General features: G+C 38.1%; 1 protein-coding gene across 2 annotated transcripts; it reads left to right on the forward strand.

The window, feature by feature from the left end:
• Positions 1-1,583: 1,583 nt before the first annotated feature.
• LOC117303908 lies at positions 1,584-18,032 on the forward strand. 2 transcript variants are annotated; one of them, XM_033788360.1, is made up of 5 exons: positions 1,584-1,634; positions 9,873-9,996; positions 10,715-10,855; positions 15,422-15,652; positions 16,574-18,032. In XM_033788360.1, exons 2-5 carry the CDS (start codon positions 9,890-9,892, stop codon positions 16,740-16,742), a joined length of 648 nt encoding a protein of 215 aa, XP_033644251.1. In that variant the 5' UTR covers positions 1,584-1,634; positions 9,873-9,889; the 3' UTR covers positions 16,743-18,032. The 2 variants fall into 2 exon arrangements, with proteins under 2 accessions (XP_033644251.1, XP_033644250.1); XM_033788359.1 differs by lacking the exon at positions 1,584-1,634 and adding an exon at positions 3,917-4,016.
• The last annotated feature ends 1,332 nt before the right edge of the window (positions 18,033-19,364 follow it).

Here is a 19,364-nt window from a genome sequence, read left to right on the forward strand (position 1 = left end):
CCAAACGCAGAGTTGTTGAACATCAAAGCAAAGCGAATTCCTGATCTTTAAAGGCAGTGGACACTTTTGGTAATTACTCATAATAATTGTTAGCATAAAACCTTATTTGGTGACGAGTAATGGGGAGAGGGTGGTAGTATAAACTATTGTGAGAAACGGCTCTCTCTGAAGTGACATATTGTTTTCGAGACCTCAGATTTAGAATTTGAAGTCTCGAAATCAACCATCTAAAAGCACACAACTTCGTGTGACAAGGGTGTTTTTTTCTTCATTATTTTCTCGCAACTTTGGCGACCAATTGAGCTCAAATTTTCACAGGTTTGTTATTTTATGCATATGTTGAGATACACCAAGTGAGAAGACTGGTCTTTGACAATTACCAAAAAGTGTTCAGTGTCTTTAAATGAGAAAACCAGTAGTGTAACTGGGCCGGGGGCACAGTGGCATGTGTCCTGTTGGTGTCTGAATGCCACTGATCCTCTTAAAGGCAGTGGACACTATTGGTAATTACTCAAAATAATTATTAGCATAAAACCTTTCTTGATGACGAGTAATAGGGAGAGGTTGATAGTATAAAACATTGTGAGAAATGGCACCCTCTGATGTGCCATAGTTTTCGAGAAAGAAGTAATTTTCCACGAATTTGATTTCGATACCTCAGATTTAGAACTTGAGGTCTCGAAATCAACCATCTAAACGCACACACCTTCGTGTGACAAGGGTGTTTTTTTCTTTCATTCATATCTCGCAAGTTCGATGACCGATTGAGCTCAAATTCTCATAGGTTTGTTATTTTATGCATATGTTGAGATACACCAACTGTGAAGGCTAGTCTTTGACAATTACCAACAGTGTCCACTGCCTTTAAAGGATCTGCAGTTCAACCATGTAGCTACATACAGTGAGAAGACTTGTCTTTGACAATTACCAATAGTGTCCACTGTCTTTAAGGTGACATTTTTGTCCACCAGTTCTTCTCTTTCTCTTTATAGGCATTTTCACACTGTCCAAAATATCAGGGTCAGAACTTGTACCGAACCGGAGGTTTTGTTCAACCCGTTTCACACTGTAAATATTTCAAGCCGACTTCGATCCGGATTGATCCGGGTAGCATGCTCTAGCCGGATTGAAATCAACCCTGGTGAAAATCTCAATCCGGATCGATACTGCACGTTTCGGCGTGAATCTCTGATCCGTGTCGAAAAGAAGCGAGGCTGAATCGGAGAGGACCCGGCTATAGGTTTCAACACGGTTCGAAATGGAGGTAGTTCATCAACTAAAAACTAAATCATGAGTTTACAAATTTGTGTCAATTTTAAGTCAACACTGTTGGCGCGTGTCACTAAAAATGGAACGAATGAAAACAAATCTGAGCAGGAAGTGGCACTTTGCAATGGTAAAAGAAAGTAGCCCTATTACGCAGTATGCCAACATTTCCGACCACTAGTTCCAAATGTAAAGTGCCCTGGCCTTGACGTCACTTCGTTGTTAACCAATCACACTTGAGAATCCGAAGGGACGGTGGTGTCTTTTGTGCGAGGTCTGAGCCTGTACTGGACTAAAAGGGGCAGACGTACCGCTCAAATAATCAAATTCAGCATTTATCTCGGAGAGAGCAAGACAGCTAGCCCAAGGTAAGTTAAAGGTTTTCCCGGCCAATTTCAGCAAAAAATCACTCATTTTCATTAACATGCATTCAAATTCACGCAGTTTCCCCTAATCCTCTCAAACTAGGGTTTCTTTTGAGCTCTTAAAGCATTCAATTTCGTTTTCGTGCACACAACATTACATTTTGATCGTTCAGATTCGCTTCAGTCATTCAAGACTTTACTCTGACCATTCTTAAGTTTAATTTCTACAATTGATGTATTTTCCCGCAACGGCATCCGGTGTGGACGGAGATTCATAACTACTAAGTCTCTCCATCGAGAAAGGACCTCTGCCCCGAACCCAAGCCCTGCCCACTCGACCAACGTCCCGCGACTGCCGTATTGTTCTTATGTTATTTTGGTTGCTCCTTTGCTTTATCGTTCGGTGTGTATTGTGTGTATTTATGTTTTGTTGACCAGCACCGTACCATGACCAGCTTTGAAGACCAGGACTTAAAGAGTGCATTATTTGTATGGACACTTTTCTGGTACAAACCCCTAAAAAATTCCACTGAATAAAGGTCACATAGGTTATTCGAGAAACTCCCTACATTAAAAGCTTATTAACAAAGCCACATTCATAGAAGCCTGGTAGAACTTCTGTAAACAGGTACAATGATTAACATATCTCCATCAATAAACTGTAGCGCTCAAAGGCACAGACTTCGTACTTTCTTTCTTTCTTTATACTTTCCTAAACACCCTACTCAACCACTGCCAACTCCACCCAAACCCAAACGCAGAGTTGTTGAACATCAAAGCAAAGCGAATTCCTGATCTTTAAAGGCAGTGGACACTTTTGGTAATTACTCATAATAATTGTTAGCATAAAACCTTATTTGGTGACGAGTAATGGGGAGAGGGTGGTAGTATAAACTATTGTGAGAAACGGCTCTCTCTGAAGTGACATATTGTTTTCGAGACCTCAGATTTAGAATTTGAAGTCTCGAAATCAACCATCTAAAAGCACACAACTTCGTGTGACAAGGGTGTTTTTTTCTTCATTATTTTCTCGCAACTTTGGCGACCAATTGAGCTCAAATTTTCACAGGTTTGTTATTTTATGCATATGTTGAGATACACCAAGTGAGAAGACTGGTCTTTGACAATTACCAAAAAGTGTTCAGTGTCTTTAAATGAGAGAACCAGTAGTGTAACTGGGCCGGGGGCACAGTGGCATGTGTCCTGTTGGTGTCTGAATGCCACTGATCCTCTTAAAGGCAGTGGACACTATTGGTAATTACTCAAAATAATTATTAGCATAAAACCTTTCTTGATGACGAGTAATAGGGAGAGGTTGATAGTATAAAACATTGTGAGAAATGGCACCCTCTGATGTGCCATAGTTTTCGAGAAAGAAGTAATTTTCCACGAATTTGATTTCGATACCTCAGATTTAGAACTTGAGGTCTCGAAATCAACCATCTAAACGCACACACCTTCGTGTGACAAGGGTGTTTTTTTCTTTCATTCATATCTCGCAAGTTCGATGACCGATTGAGCTCAAATTCTCATAGGTTTGTTATTTTATGCATATGTTGAGATACACCAACTGTGAAGGCTAGTCTTTGACAATTACCAACAGTGTCCACTGCCTTTAAAGGATCTGCAGTTCAACCATGTAGCTACATACAGTGAGAAGACTTGTCTTTGACAATTACCAATAGTGTCCACTGTCTTTAAGGTGACATTTTTGTCCACCGGTTCTTCTCTTTCTCTTTATAGGCATTTTCACACTGTCCAAAATATCAGGGTCAGAACTTGTACCGAACCGGAGGTTTTGTTCAACCCGTTTCACACTGTAAATATTTCAAGCCGACTTCGATCCGGATTGATCCGGGTAGCATGCTCTAGCCGGATTGAAATCAACCCTGGTGAAAATCTCAATCCGGATCGATACTGCACGTTTCGGCGTGAATCTCTGATCCGTGTCGAAAAGAAGCGAGGCTGAATCGGAGAGGACCCGGCTATAGGTTTCAACACGGTTCGAAATGGAGGTAGTTCATCAACTAAAAACTAAATCATGAGTTTACAAATTTGTGTCAATTTTAAGTCAACACTGTTGGCGCGTGTCACTAAAAATGGAACGAATGAAAACAAATCTGAGCAGGAAGTGGCACTTTGCAATGGTAAAAGAAAGTAGCCCTATTACGCAGTATGCCAACATTTCCGACCACTAGTTCCAAATGTAAAGTGCCCTGGCCTTGACGTCACTTCGTTGTTAACCAATCACACTTGAGAATCCGAAGGGACGGTGGTGTCTTTTGTGCGAGGTCTGAGCCTGTACTGGACTAAAAGGGGCAGACGTACCGCTCAAATAATCAAATTCAGCATTTATCTCGGAGAGAGCAAGACAGCTAGCCCAAGGTAAGTTAAAGGTTTTCCCGGCCAATTTCAGCAAAAAATCACTCATTTTCATTAACATGCATTCAAATTCACGCAGTTTCCCCTAATCCTCTCAAACTAGGGTTTCTTTTGAGCTCTTAAAGCATTCAATTTCGTTTTCGTGCACACAACATTACATTTTGATCGTTCAGATTCGCTTCAGTCATTCAAGACTTTACTCTGACCATTCTTAAGTTTAATTTCTACAATTGATGTATTCAAATTAAGACCCACCGAAGCGAACATGGTTTTGCTGCTAGTTTGAGATTTCTTTTTCCTGTATGTGCAACGAATTTGAACTTCTTTGCATTGAAATTAAAAATGACTTATAATTGCTTTATGACATGAGTAAACTGGAAATTAGAGCTTCTTTACTAACACAGATGTTTTCCTAGGTGTTTCCATGTACTTTACATTATTTACATCATTTTGTTTTCTTAATTGTAATAGGTTTTCTCGGTCAATTTCGGAAAATGAGCAGCCAATTTAACCACCAGCCTATTCTATTTCGCACGAAATCTATCGCTACTAAAAAAGGGTCATTCGATTTCATTTTTAGACTAGTCAAATCTGCTTTTACGTCATTCGATTTAACAAAATAATCATTCAATTTAACAATTCATCGAAGCTGCATTCAAATTCAAAAAGTGTTTTTGAGGCAGTCAATTCTGATATTTGTGCAGTCTTAAAAACGCTTGGTTAACTTGTTTCCTTACACGAATGTTAAAGGCATGCGGTTAATTTGTTGGAACTCTTGAACATAATATGCCAAGATGTCTGACCCGCCAACAGATGGTTGGTGAATATTTACAAAAACCAACAACTGGAAAAACATTTAAAAAAAAAAAAAAAAAAAAACATTCAAACACATTCAAATGTCAGGTCTTGGTCAGTTAATCATTGAAGGTCTCCCAAAAAAATAAAGAAGAAAACTACCCTTATTGGGCCTAAGGTAAAGTCTACTGGAAACATATTATAAAGAAAATAAGGAGGTTCGATTTAAAAGTACGAAACGGTTTGCCTTATACAGTTTATCTGTTTATTCGTATTTCTTTAGTCGTACTTATTTGAATCCTCGGTGAGCGAAATTGATTGCCTCTTTACGAAATTGAAAATGATTAAATCAGCAAAATCTCTAGTTGAACCAGCTTTGCTAAATTGAATGATGATTGTGTGTCATGAAAAAGAATGGGTGCGATAGGAACTTGAATGCCTCAAAACGAAATTGAATGACCGAATTCTGAATTTGAAACGCAGTAAAAACCGGAGAGGCAAAATAGCTTTAATTCGAACGCATGAAAATTAAATTGACTGCTCATTTGCCGAATTTGACCGAGAAAACCTATAATTATTCCTTTTGCTTTGCCGTGTTACCCTAAAAGTTAAAGCCTATATCCGATAACATTGAAATGAAATTGAAATGAATGCCTTTGTTTTTGCTATGTCCAGAACTTGTCAAACAATAAATTAACGAGTCTTTTTTGGGGAAACACAAAGCTTAAAATCATAAGGGTTTGTTCTCAAATTTACAAATAAGTTAAACTCAATGTTATCCTGTTTTGTTTTTGTTTTTTTTAACACAGGTTCTTTTCTTTGTTAACAAGTTTTGTTTACGGAAACACAAAGCTGAAACCTATCAGGGTTCGTTCTCAAATTTACAAATTAGTTAAACTCAATGTTTACCTGTTTTTTTTAACATGTTCTTTCTTTGTTTGTTGTACATTTGTTCCTATTTGTTTTACTGTTCTGGGTTATGTTTGTCTCCATCTTCTTCTTCTTAAACCTTCAATGATCTGACGTGCAAGACATCTTGGCATGTAGGTCTGGCTAGGGTTATACCATCTGACGTATTTTTCATGAGTTATTTGTCCAACATAGGCAGCAACGAATGAGTATAAGCACATAGGCCTAACGAAGAATTTTAATTTGAATGCAAACATTTGGAAAATGTTTGCCCATTAATGAAAATGAATGGTTGACCAGCTCTAGCTGCTGGCTGTAACGAAATGATTGAGTCTTGAATGATTTAATTTGACCAGTGAATGCTTAACTGTTGAAATTGAATAACTCCTTTTGACTCTTGAATGCTGATTCAAAGTCAAAATGAATGGATTTTTGTTGAAATTGACCGGGAAAACCTATGAATGGATGTTTGCTGAAATTGGCCGGGAAAACCAGTCAATATAGGTTTTCTCGGTCAATTTCAACAAAAATCCATTCATTTTAAGGTTTTCCCGGCCAATTTCAGCAAAAAATCCATCCATTTTAACTCCTGGATCATTCATTTTCGTTTTGAAAATGAATGCACTTTGGATCAGCATTCAAGAGTCAAAAAGAGTTATTCAATTTCAACAGTTATTCACTGGTCAAATAAAATCATTCAAATTCATCAGGTCGCAAGACTCATTCAATTTCGTAAAAAGCCAGCAGCAAGAGCTGGTCAACCATTCAATTTCACTAATGGGCAAACATTTTCCAAATGTTTGCATTCAAATTCAAACTCTATGTTACGTGCTCATTCGTTGCTGCCTATATAGAGGCAGATATTTCCAGGGAAAACTCATTTCTGCACTGGTTTGACTTTTAAGCCCAACGGTTTTGAATAAAAAATGGCTGGCCGTGGTCGGTATACAGAGCAAGACAACATTGGGATTAATTTGTTTTTAAATTTGATAACGACCCCTTATAATTTTAAGCTTTTTGTTTCGTTAAAAAAAGTTGAAACCTCTAATTTTACATGTTCCGGACATCAGCAGAAACAAAGACAAGAACATAAATACCAGTGCAACAAAATCTCACGGCTAAAGCAAAAGATTTAGTTTTCATTTCAAAGTTAATATCGGATACAGGCTTAAACTTTAAGGGGAACAAAGCAAAAGGAACAATTATTTCAAATGAGACAAAAAGCAATATAATTATAATGTTTAGTCAGGAAACACCTATACAGGACAACTATGCTGTGCTAGTAAAGGAGCTTTAATTTCCAGTTAACTCATAAAGCCATAACTTATGTTTAATTTGAGTGCAAAGAAGTTGAAACTCGTTGCACATAAATGAAAAAGAAAACTCAAACTAGCAGCAAAATAATGTTCGCTTCGGTGGGTCTTAATTTGAATGCATCAATTGCAAATTGGTAGTAGAAATTCAACTTAAGAATGGTCAAAGTGTAGTCTTGAATACCTATAAATGAAATAGAATGACTGAAGCGAATCTGAACGAGAAAAATGCAATAATGTGTGCATGAAAACGAAATTGAATGCATTAATAGCTAAAAAGATATCCTAGTTTGAGAGGATTAGGGGAAAATTCATGAATTCGAATGCATGTTAATGAAATTGAATGATTTTTGCTGAAATTGGCCGGGAAAACCTCAACTATATGCATATTTTTTTTATAACACCGGTTAAAGTCACTGGGCACTATTGGTGATTACTCAAAATAATTATTAGCATAAAACCTTACTTGGTATTGGGGAGCTGTTGATAGTATAAAACACTGTGAGAAACGGCTCCCTCTGAAATAACGTAGTTTTTGAGAAAGAAGTACTTTTCCACGAACTTGACTTCGAGACCTCGGAATTAGATTTTCAGGTCTCGAAATAAAGCATCTGGAAGCACACAGCTTCATGTGACAAGGGTGTTTTTTCTTTCATTTTCAATCATAAATGTTGAGATACACCAAGTGAGAAGACTGGTCTTTGACAGTTGCCGCTACTGTCCAGTGTCTTTAAATGATTGTTCAGCTTGCATATACCATTATAAGTTTGTTCAAATATAAAAGACTTCCAACCAAATACTCAGCTGGGTCGGTATTGTACCTTCACCCCCTAGAGTTTCGTCGGGGTTTGGGTATTTTTTTTTAACGAAACTTACGCTGTTTAAAATGAATGATGATAGAACGCTTCACTTAAAAGCCTCGGTCACAACCCACCGTACGTTTTTTGGTCCGTACGTGTTTTGGGGAGGCCACGGCCGCCACGTTTTTTCTGAAAACGTGGGGAGGGAGTGGCAAGAGCAGAGATGAAGTACGTCAACGCACGTCACTCGCACGGTCTGCGCAAGGTGTAAGTATGTGGCCCGCACGCCACGCCTGGCCGTGAGCGGTTGCGTGCATCGTACGTTGCGCACGTTGTAAGTGACTTGTACAACGTGCTTACAACGTACGCTCATCTTGCGTACTTATACACGTGCTGGTCACGTACGGTGTCCTTACTCACTTGTATGTTGTAAGTGCGTGCAAGTGCGATGAACGTGATTTTTTTCGCCCGATGTCGGGGGGGGGGGGGGGTTATATAATAGGACGAACTCCGGCTGAATGTGAACATAAGTTTTACACATTAATAAGTTTCCTTTCTTCAATTTACATGTTCTGAAATTTAAAATGAATGATTACACGTTTGTACCATAATATGTTACATGTAAAATGTTAGAAACTATTTGGCGGACTACTATGCTACTCTCACACTAGGGTGAATATGCTAGCGAATGTGCTTACGAACGGAAATATTTAACAATCGCTCAAACTTCGCAAGATTCACCACAAATTCACTACGTTCACAAGTCATCCTCCACCTCCTTACGAAGATTGGTCACTTTATGCTGCTCTCACACGGCGAATTTGCTAGCGAGTATGCTATCGGAAGGACATATTCGACAATCGCTCAAACTTCGCAGCATTCGCCGTGTCTTCGTTAGCGTTGGTAACAAATTCGGAACGTTCACAAATTATTCCCCACCTCCTTACGTCGATCGCTCAATTTACAAACCGGTTTTGTTGATTTCAGCGAATGTTGCGAAGACGGTCATTGGGCGTGATTTTCGTAAAAAGCATTGGTAACGTTGGTAAAGCGTGCGTAAGCGTTTGCAACGTTCGTAAAGGCATTGGCAAGCGTTGGTAAGCATTCGTAAAATACATGTTCGCAAGAACATTCGCCACTCTGTGAGAGCAGCAATACGAAGCGCTTCCGTACATTCAGTGAACGTTGTGAAGACGGTAATTCGCCATCGATTTGCGCAAGCATTTGGTAAGCCATTGGTGAGCAATTGGTACTGTTGGTAAAGCGTGCGTTATATGCGTAAAATATTGGAAAGGAGAGGTTTAAGGATGACCGAGAACATTATTCACTATCAAATCGCAACTTTTGGGCGAATTCATCGCGAATTTTAAACATTCATATTCGCAAGATAATCGCCCCAGTGTGAGAGTAGCATTACAGTTCCCCACTTGGTCGCCTACCATGGCAAGATCGAGTTGTTTGAGCACATGAACTCATGTAACTCATGATTTAATTTTATGAACTCTGGGGACATCACATAGTATAGTATCTATGCAGTTCGTGAATTCAGAGCGGGCCGGTGCTTGCGTAAAGAGCCTTGGACAAGGCTACGCTTACGGAGACACGGCGGATGTTGCGAAGTTTGGGCGATGGTCAAAATATTTCCATTCGTAAGCACATTCGCTAGCATATTATTCGCAACAGTGTGAAAGCAGCATTGGGAAGCGCTTTCGAAATTTCAGCGAATGTTGCGAAGACGTTCATTCGCCGTCGATTTCCGTAAGCATTGGTAGCCATTGGTAACGTTGGTAAAGCGTGCGTAAGCGTTAGCAACTTTCGTAAGCTATTGTAAGGCATGGGCAAGCATTGGCAAGCGATGGTAATATATTCCTAAAATATTGGTAAGGACAGGTCGAGGGATGACATACTTTACAAATTTGTTCTGGGTGTGGGTTTGGTCTTTAGCAAGTGGAAGGTTTAGGTTGGAGTCAGTACAATTAAACATTGTATAAACATCATAAAGAGATTCATTGTGTTTTCAATTCTTTGTTTTATTCATTTAGATTTAAAATACAGTACAATGGCCAAGCTTTCTTATTCAGTGCTCTTCGTATGCACGCTTGCTTTGGTGCAGACCATTAGTGCCTTTGTTATCATAGATACATGTGATGAGGAGCTTCCGACAAAGTAAGTTTCTCAATATCTTCTACAGAAAAAGGCTTGTTTAGCTTGATGTAGGCATTTTGGTACTCCGGTGTCCCAGGGATTTCTTTCCGCCGGACATTCAGTCCTCCATGTTGGAATTAAACATGGACTGGAGGAGGAGGATTCAACAGAGGGCGCTATCAGATGTAGTTTGCACCACAGACATAAAGAACTTTATGTCTGTGGTTTGCACACAGTTTGCTATTGGGAAATCTCCTGCCAAACCTGCTCTATATAAAAGTCAAATTCCCTCGTTTTCTATACCACCTAAATGAAAGTGTTTTGTTTCCATATTGTTAATGGAACTTTAGGGTTTATTAATGCAACAGGCAAGCTTAGATTGTAATTCCCACCTAAACGAAAGTGTTTTGTTTCCATATTGTTAATGGAACTTTAGGGTTTATTAATGCAACAGGCAAGCTTAGATTGTAATTCCCACCTAAACGAAAGTGTTTTGTTTCCATATTGTTAATGGAACTTTAGGGTTTATTAATGCAACAGGCAAGCTTAGATTGTAATTCCCACCTAAATGAAAGTGTATTGTTTCCATATTGTTAATGGAACTTTAGGGTTTATTAATGCAACAGGCAAGCTTAGATTGTAATTCCTGTCTACTGGTTATCTCGAAAATTTTGAATAAATATCTCGAAACATTAGAAACTGTCCCTTGATGTGTTATATATTTTTTGCCTTTTGACAGTTGTTGTGATGGAAAGAACGGTACCATTACAGCCCCGTCTATGTGGCCAGATGACCAAAGTCCAGCCGGTGGACCTGCCGCAAATACCGAAGCTGTGGTCTGCGCCTTAAACAGAACGTCCCATTGTCTGGTGTGTCGCCTGTAAGTTTTAATATTATTATTATGATTTATTAACTGCACTGGCGGCCAAGCAGGCCAAGGGTACATTTACAAGTAAAAATAGTTCATATATAAACATTTACATAGATATGTAAGTGTTTTAAAAAAATGAAAGAAAAACCAGAAAAGCAAATACAACTAGACATTAAGTGTTTGTGAACAAACACGAAGCTGTTCCTTGTTGTTTTGCTTGGATTATGTGCTTCATTGCCCAAGGAATATATAACTGAAAAAAAGGTTTCAAAAAAGTTGTGTAGCTCTTGTTATAAGGTCTTACTTTCCGGTTGACCCGTAAGTAAAGGTCAACATGGGCCCACAGCTACCAAAGATTAATCTGCAATGCCAAGGAGTCTATAAAATCGGCTGTGTAGATCTTGATATTTAGTCCCACTTCCGGTTGACCCAGAAGTAGATCGAGGTCAACTTGGGGTCACAGTTTTCCAAAGCTAATATTTATTGCCGTAAGAAAGTCTATAACTGAAGTTTGAACATTAGCTTTGTACTTTTTTAGATATGGGCTCACTTCCGGTTGACCCGGAAGTAAAGGTCAACATGGGGTCAAAGTTGTATTAAACTAATCTTTAATGCCCAAGGAGTCTATAACTGAACAAAAATTGATACTCTGTTGTATAGTTCTTGAGATATGGTCCCACTTCCGGTTGACCAGGAAGTAGGGGTCAATTTGAGGTCACGGTTTTTTAAAGTTAATATTTTATGGCCAAGGAGTTTATAACTGAAAATATTTTAAAAATCGTTGTATAGTTCTTGAGATATGGTGACACTTCCGGTTGACGCGGAAGTAAAATCAACTTGAGGTCACAGTTTTTTCAAATTTATCTCTAACCCCCAAGGAGTCTTTAAGAACAAATAGTTGAAAGTCGGCCGTGAAGTTCTTGAGATATGATGCTGCAAAGATTTCCTAATTAATATGCAAATGAGGGTCACTGGTGGTTAATTAATAAATAATTTTAATATGTTTTATGATAGGAATTAAGCTAAACATCTTAAAGCTTCCATTTGATATTATTTTACGTGGCAAAAGCACATACATAATTTGTAGGATATCCTTTATTTTCCTACTCCTACCGATAGGGGGCGCTCTTATGAGACATTTCAATTGCACGATTTCTGCACCGTAATGTCTGTATCTGACTCTGTATTTGTATGTGTACGTCGCAGAGACCAAAACTGTCATAAAATGTCAAGCAATAACTTCCCCTATAGAACACGGCCCAGTTTTATGGCTCTGTGTCTGCCTCAACCAAACTCTGCCCGTTTATTATACAACCACCATTCTCTGCTTACTGTGCAGGCGCTGAAATATCTGTGCAATTAGTTCAAAGCAAAGATTACATATGACAAGTTTCCCCGCGCACAAGCAAAAATATCCCTGCTAAGCTGTGAAATATGCTTTATGTAAGCGATAATATCCGCGCTTCTGATGTGTCAATTCTTTGCTTACGCAGTGAAGCAGAGTCAAATTGGACCAGTTTCACAAGATTTCCCTTCATGTACTAACAATCTTTTTTGACTTTACATGTTTGAAGTGTAGGCCTTACCAAACCTACTTACAGGGAAAAATTACATGGTTCTCATGACCACCAAAGTCTGCGCTTACGATCACCATTTTCCGCTTACTGTGATGTGCAAGCTTGGAAAATAATGTGCGAGCTTGGAAGCACACAAACAAAAGAAATCCCTGCTATAAGCAGTCTATTTCGCTTGACATAAGCGCAGAATTCAATGCTACTGCAGAGCACTGAATCTTTTTCATTAAGCAAGTTCCCATCATGACTCGACTAGTCGCACCTCAACCCTAACTACGACACTTGTCAAGATAAAATACAGATTCTCAAGATTTGTGCCGCTATGTGCCGCAAAGGCAATATTAATTATGTTGCGAATGGGTGACTAGTGAATTTTACTACTCGACTAGTCGCACCTCAAACCTGACTACGACACTTGTCGAGATAAAATACGGATTCTCAAGATTTGTACCGCTATGTGCAGCAAAGGGCAATATTAATTATGTTGCGAATGGGTGTGACTAGTGAAATTTACTACTCGACTATGCGCACTTCAAACCTAACTACGACACTTGTCGAGATAAAGTACGGATTCTCAAGATTTGTGCCGCTATGCCGCAAGGGCAATATAAATTATTGTGCGAATAGTAGTAAGCAACACAACTGGTTCACCAAACAGGTAATCGGGACAAATTTTGTAGTCGATGTGTGGACACGATTATAACGGAGTAGAGAAAAACAGTAGTCGCGACTCAAATAATAATTTGTAGTCGCGACTTTAACACTAAAGCACACTAGTCCCCCCTGCCTACGTTTGTCACAAGTAAAGCACAGTTTTTCCTGCAAAAGCAAATCAAATTTTTAAGTCACTGTTTTCGCAGTGAAAGTTTAGCAGGAGTTGACCACAATTAGTCAACTGTAGCAAATTTTTGATGCGAATTGTGACGTGAAGAACACATTCCCTGCTAAGCTGTAATATACGCTTAGCGTATTAAAAGCACAGTTCCCTGATTACGTAAGCGCTGCGATTCTTTAAAAGCCTTTAAAAGCCATTAGCCCAGGACCAAACTACATAATAGCTTTTAAACACAAAAGCAGCTTAACCATGCTTCATGTTCAAGTTGTGAATCCAGGTGTTCTGCTCAATTTCTGCAATTTTGTAAAGCAAAATGTTTTGCCTGTTTATTATAAGCAGCTCTATAAAACTGAGCCACTCAACCACCAGAGAAACGTCAGCATAATAAAATCTCTGCTTTTGTATTCCTGTCAAAGAGTTTTTGTTTGTCATGGTCTAATTTCCGAACGTAACGCGAAATACTGGAATTAGTTTAGGCAAATGGTCCCCGGCACGAACAAGGTGACTTTACCCGTAAATAGTTCCAAATCCCGGGCGGTCTATTTTCGTCGTCTACGCTCGTCGCCTGAAACGAGCCCGGTCAAAGACGCGCCATGCTCAGAGCTTAATACGTTTTTACATGCTTTGCTAAAACCATGTGCCATTTCTACCTCCATGCTAAAACTGAGACTAAAATAGTTTTCGTGACATTTATTTTTTACTCCTTTCTCAAAAACTTCAACAACACGGCAAGCTTTCAACTATCATTATCTTCCCCCCCTGCTTCGTAACGTAGAACCATGGAGGTAGGTATAACCATGTACATGTATGTAGACTCGCCTCCATACAAGAACGTACACCAAAGATCGTGCTGCGCGAGGACATAATCAGGACCGTTTTATTTTCCAGGAAAGAAGCTTCTCATGAGCCAAAAATTTGGGGAAAAAGAACATGTTGTACAGATCGTTTTAATGTAGGTACATATTTCTGATTGTAAAAAAAATGTAAAATGTATGCCTCTATATATTGATTTCGTCGAGATTCCTGGAGGATCCGAACTCAGATCACCTGGGTAATAGCACCCGCGTTTAACCGCGGCCCCATTGGATCTATCAACACGAATATCGCGATTTTATTCCTTATATAATAACTGTAAATATTTAATAAAATAATTACAAGATGACGTGAGATAAAAAATTACTTCATTTTGCACATCTTCAATACCCAGAGAATCAATATATATGAAGAATTTTTGAAAATCGGACGTTTATTTTGGGAGATATGCTGTTAACAAGATTGCCTAATTAAATATTCATATCTTTAAAAACTCGGCTAATTGATTAAGAGATTAAAAATCATACGTAGAAAAACTAAGTTACGTACTAAGCTTCGATTTAATATAGAACTCAAGTCTTTCATTTCTACCGTTTCTAAGATTATCTTGCCACAAAAAAGTCCTGCGTTAAACCTATGGCGTTTTGAAAAAAAACGTTTCTAAAACGTTTAAAAAATCTCGACGAAAACAATACCTGTTCCGACGGACGGTCGGAACAGCTAAAAAGCTCGAACCGACACTGGCGGGCAAACAGGACAGGCCGAAAAGTACACATTTAACCATCTTTGACTGAACATGTACTTTATAGATGCACGTGATACACAATGGTTATCAAGTTTCAACCCGATGGCACGCGACAATATTATGAGAGTTGAACAACGATATTAAACATTTTTTATATAGGACTACATGTACATATTTTATTACATATTTGTCATTACTAATATGTATGACGTGTAATGTGTTTTAGTGATGTATTCCGATCATTGTTGTTATCATAATTATTTTGTCGCCCTTCCCTAGCTTTATTAATGAACATCGCACGAATATATTATGCTAATTTTGGTCAAAATATTCGCGTTTTGTGCCCCATATCGCAATAACGCCAATGTGTATGTACCCCAAGTCGTAAATATTTGCGCCGATATTGACTTAAACAATATTTATCTTGCTCGTCGTATAAATATACGTACATTTTACCTATAAAATCCACGATGTGTACCCCAAGTCGCAAATCTTGACATCAATTTGTTTGCTATTATGACATTCACAAACTTGTCATTAAACGAAAAGCCAGAATTGCTGCAATACCTTTTCTAATCCGTTTGATTTTACTTTGTTTTGTTATGAAGGAACCAGACTGCAGGTTTGATGAATATATCGAAGTGTTGTACCGCCGGTACCAACGAGTCAGATGACACGATGTTCGGTGGGCCCTTACCCTTGAACGAGTACCTCATTGGAAAATGGAGAAACTTTACTACCGAGGACATGTATTACGACTGGTACGACCTCTATCCCAGGCACGAAGATCCATCTACTCAACGCTATTACCATTACGACGAACCCACAGCAACTGGAAGGTATCAATTATTGATGTCGCTTTTATTGACTTCTTGCGTTTATATAGTCCGGTCCTCAAAATTGTTATGGGAGCCTATAATAAAATTAGTATGTGTCTCAATGCAAATGCATGTCTTTAGGGACCATTGCCTACAATATCTGTTTCTTAATGGATACCTCTGCGGTATCATATTTATTTTCATAAGTGATGTATCTTTACTTTATTGTATTATTTAAACTGATCGCTATTGAGTGATATGAGGGTAGTGTGTTTTATCTGTTGATACTGTGGAAATAAAATGAACCTTAATTCTCGAAACTCGAAGATATAAATGTGGACCAGCTACCATAATAATAGCCACCCATCATGCACGTTGGACTGTTGGACAGGAACTTCCTGAAATGTGTGTGCCCATTAATAATGAGATAAATGCCTAATCATTCGATCAACCCTAGGTCGGTTCAAATGAAATTGAATGATTATTGTGATAGTTTTGAATTGAATCACAGAATGCTGGCATAGTGAAGTTGATTTTTTTTCTTGTATATGTGTCCCTTTAAAGGGCTCCGTATGTGCATTGTCGCTGACTGAAAAGGAAAAAAAAAATAATGTATCAACTTTATTCAACACAAATATTTGACTGGTAAATTTAATAATCAGTACTCATTTTCAAAGTAAATAACCGACATCATTTTGCCATTCGCTACACAATTATTGACACATTTATTGAATAAACATCAACAACATTAAACGGAGAGTCTTCATTTTCAAAGTAAATAACCGACATCATTTTGCCATTCGCTACACAATTATTGACACATTTATTGAGTAAACAGCAACAACATAACAAACAGAGAGTGCACATTTTGAAAGTTTTAAAATTATGAATTATTATTATTCTCTAAATTAGCTTAATGTTTGATTTGTGTTTGCTTAATAGGTCGGGTTTGAATCTCCATCTTGGGCAAAGAGTTTATGAATGTCAAACTACACTTCCAGCTACTGGTGAGAATGACTGCTGGGCACAAACCATGGCAGTCTTGGACTTGGGGAACATGACATACAACGGCACTGATTATAGTGGTTTCCTGTATGTTTTAGACGCGTAGATGAACTACAACAGTCACATTTCGGGTTGGTAAACAACGGATCCTTAGAAAATAATTGTTTCCAATAGGCTAGAAAGTTTCTCTGAAAAATAAACGACTTCTATGAGACAGCTATAATTCAAAACTAAAAAAACTCGATCTTAGGTTTATAAAGCACTTGAGAAAAACGTGATCGGCACCCAACGCCTCCGACAATTTTAATCATATTGTAAATAAAATAACAACACTTGGCCATTCAACGAACAGCTTAAGTTGAAAATGACGTCATTGCAAGGACTCCCCAAATTGAACACATCCAGACCAACAATAACAACATAGAAAAGTTAGTATTGTTGTCCTGTTGTTGGACCACACTTTCCTTTCCACTAATTGTCGGGATGTCAGCCTGTTTTTGCAGGTAGTCGGTGGAAAAGAAACAAAAATAATTAAACCCCCCTCCTGCCCCCGCCACAAACTGAAAACTAGGTTTATGCTAAACAACTTGTTTGGTTTTAAATGGCACAGCCTAGAGGTCTTATAGCTATTCGGTTTTCACTGTCATTGATTAAAGAAAACAAAACGTAGTGGCATAATTTGCAAGAATGGTATGATACACAGAGAAACTCAATTTATACACTGTAATTGGAGTGATTGATGTGAGGACACTGTAATTGGAGTGATTGATGTGATGGAGATAATCTCTCATTATTCATGTTATTTTATGTAGAACTTTACTATATATAAAAATTTGACAATCAAACTTTCGTCAAATAGTTTACCGCCAATGAATTTCTGGAGGTGAGTTTTTTCTGTTATGAGTTTAAAATGGAATGTTCCGTTCAGTCAGTGATGTCAGCCGGGTTGAATTGAACATTCCATTTGTTAACGTTTATAAAATAATCCCCTATAACTGCACAAATAAAAAACAATCATTGTTAACAATATTTTATGATGACACCCTAATTGTTGTGTTTCAGATGTTTTTAAAAACTCCTGTATCGGAGAAGAATATTGGTTTATATCCTTATAGCCTACTGGGATGACACTGCTCTAGAATTACAAAGGTCCTATTTAGGTCCGAATAATATGCCTGTGATTTTTTTTCACAGAACTCCATGAAATGACTGAGTATGTACAGGGCCAACACCCATCAGTGTAGGGAAGTCAACCCAAATTAATGTATGTGTTGTTGGAGAATAATCTGCATAACTGTATAGACAAGGTTACATTTTATGTTGTTGTGGGTTGTTCACTCAACCTCATCGTCCATGGTTCAGACTGGGGATGAACGTGTAGGCTGGTTTGCAAAATCCAATCCAATTACAAGGATCTATTAATGTGTCTTATAAAATTATTATGCAAAAAATAGTTAATGGCCTGACGTTTCAACCCTAGCAGAGTCTTTCTCGAAGGCTAAATGACAACACAACAAACATGAACAGGTAACTATGCTTCACTTAGTTACCTGTTCATGTTTGTTGTGTTGTCATTTAGCCTTCGAAAAAGACTCTGCTAGGGTCGAAACGACAGGCCATTAACTATTTTTTGCATTTATACTCTCGGTCCATTTGGTTGGTAAGTTGTTTGCAACAGCGTATTCTATTTTCTCATAAAATTATTATGTTAGCTTAAGCGATCTGTATAATCGCAACTTTATTATGTATAAGTCAAAGGGGATAACAATGTGTTTTTTAGTTCCATGAGAAATTATACTTAGGCTATTTCTCAAAAAGGTCTGTAAGCTCTTATACCGGGTGAATAAAAAAGAAGAAACGCAATCATTAGGAGGGAGCTATTATAATATTAGAACAGGAAAAATCCTGAACAAATAATGTTCATTTATAAGTAGGTCATTGATTAACATTTCGATGGTGAAAGGATGGGGATAATTGATATAGGCGTACCAGAGATATGCTTATTTCAATCGGATGGCATAACAACATTTATGTTCGAGTAAATTTGAGAGGTGTGTTAATCTTCAAGGAGGCCAGTTGCGATAGAAGAGCTGGACTTCAGTGGATTTTTTTTTCTTACATGATATCCAACAAAACCAAACGTTTTTTTTTTCAGGGCCAAGAATAACCCAAAGGCTTATTTAAGAACCAACGAATCACGAAACCCAAAACGGCCCCTTTTAGGGCCACTTAAAAGACAAAAGAGAAAAGAAAGACATTGTCACATTCCCTCCTTAAAGGCAGTGGACACTATTGGTAATTACTCAAAATAATTATCATCATAAAACCTTTCTTGATTACGGATAATGGGGACAGGTTGGTAGTATAAAAAAGTGTGAGAAACAGCTCCCTCTGAAGTGACGTAGTTTTCGAGAACGAAGTAATTTTCCAAGAATTTGATTTCGCGACCTCAAGTTTAGAATTAATTTGAGGTCTCGAAATCAAGCATCAGAAAGCACACAACTTCGTGTGACAAGGGTGTTTTTTCTTTCATTATTATCTCGCAACTTCGACGACCGATTGAGCTCAAATTTTCACAGGTTTGTTATTTCATGCATATGTTGAGATACACCAACTGTGAAGACTAGTCTTTGACAATTACCAATGGTGTCCACTGTCTTTAAATTAAACACATCCTCCAAATTTAGTTGAGCCATCTGATTGAAACAAGCAAAACTCTGGAACGCTT

The sequence above is a fragment of the Asterias rubens genome, chromosome 20, assembly GCF_902459465.1.
Source record: "Asterias rubens chromosome 20, eAstRub1.3, whole genome shotgun sequence".
Lineage (NCBI taxonomy): Eukaryota > Metazoa > Echinodermata > Asteroidea > Forcipulatida > Asteriidae > Asterias > Asterias rubens.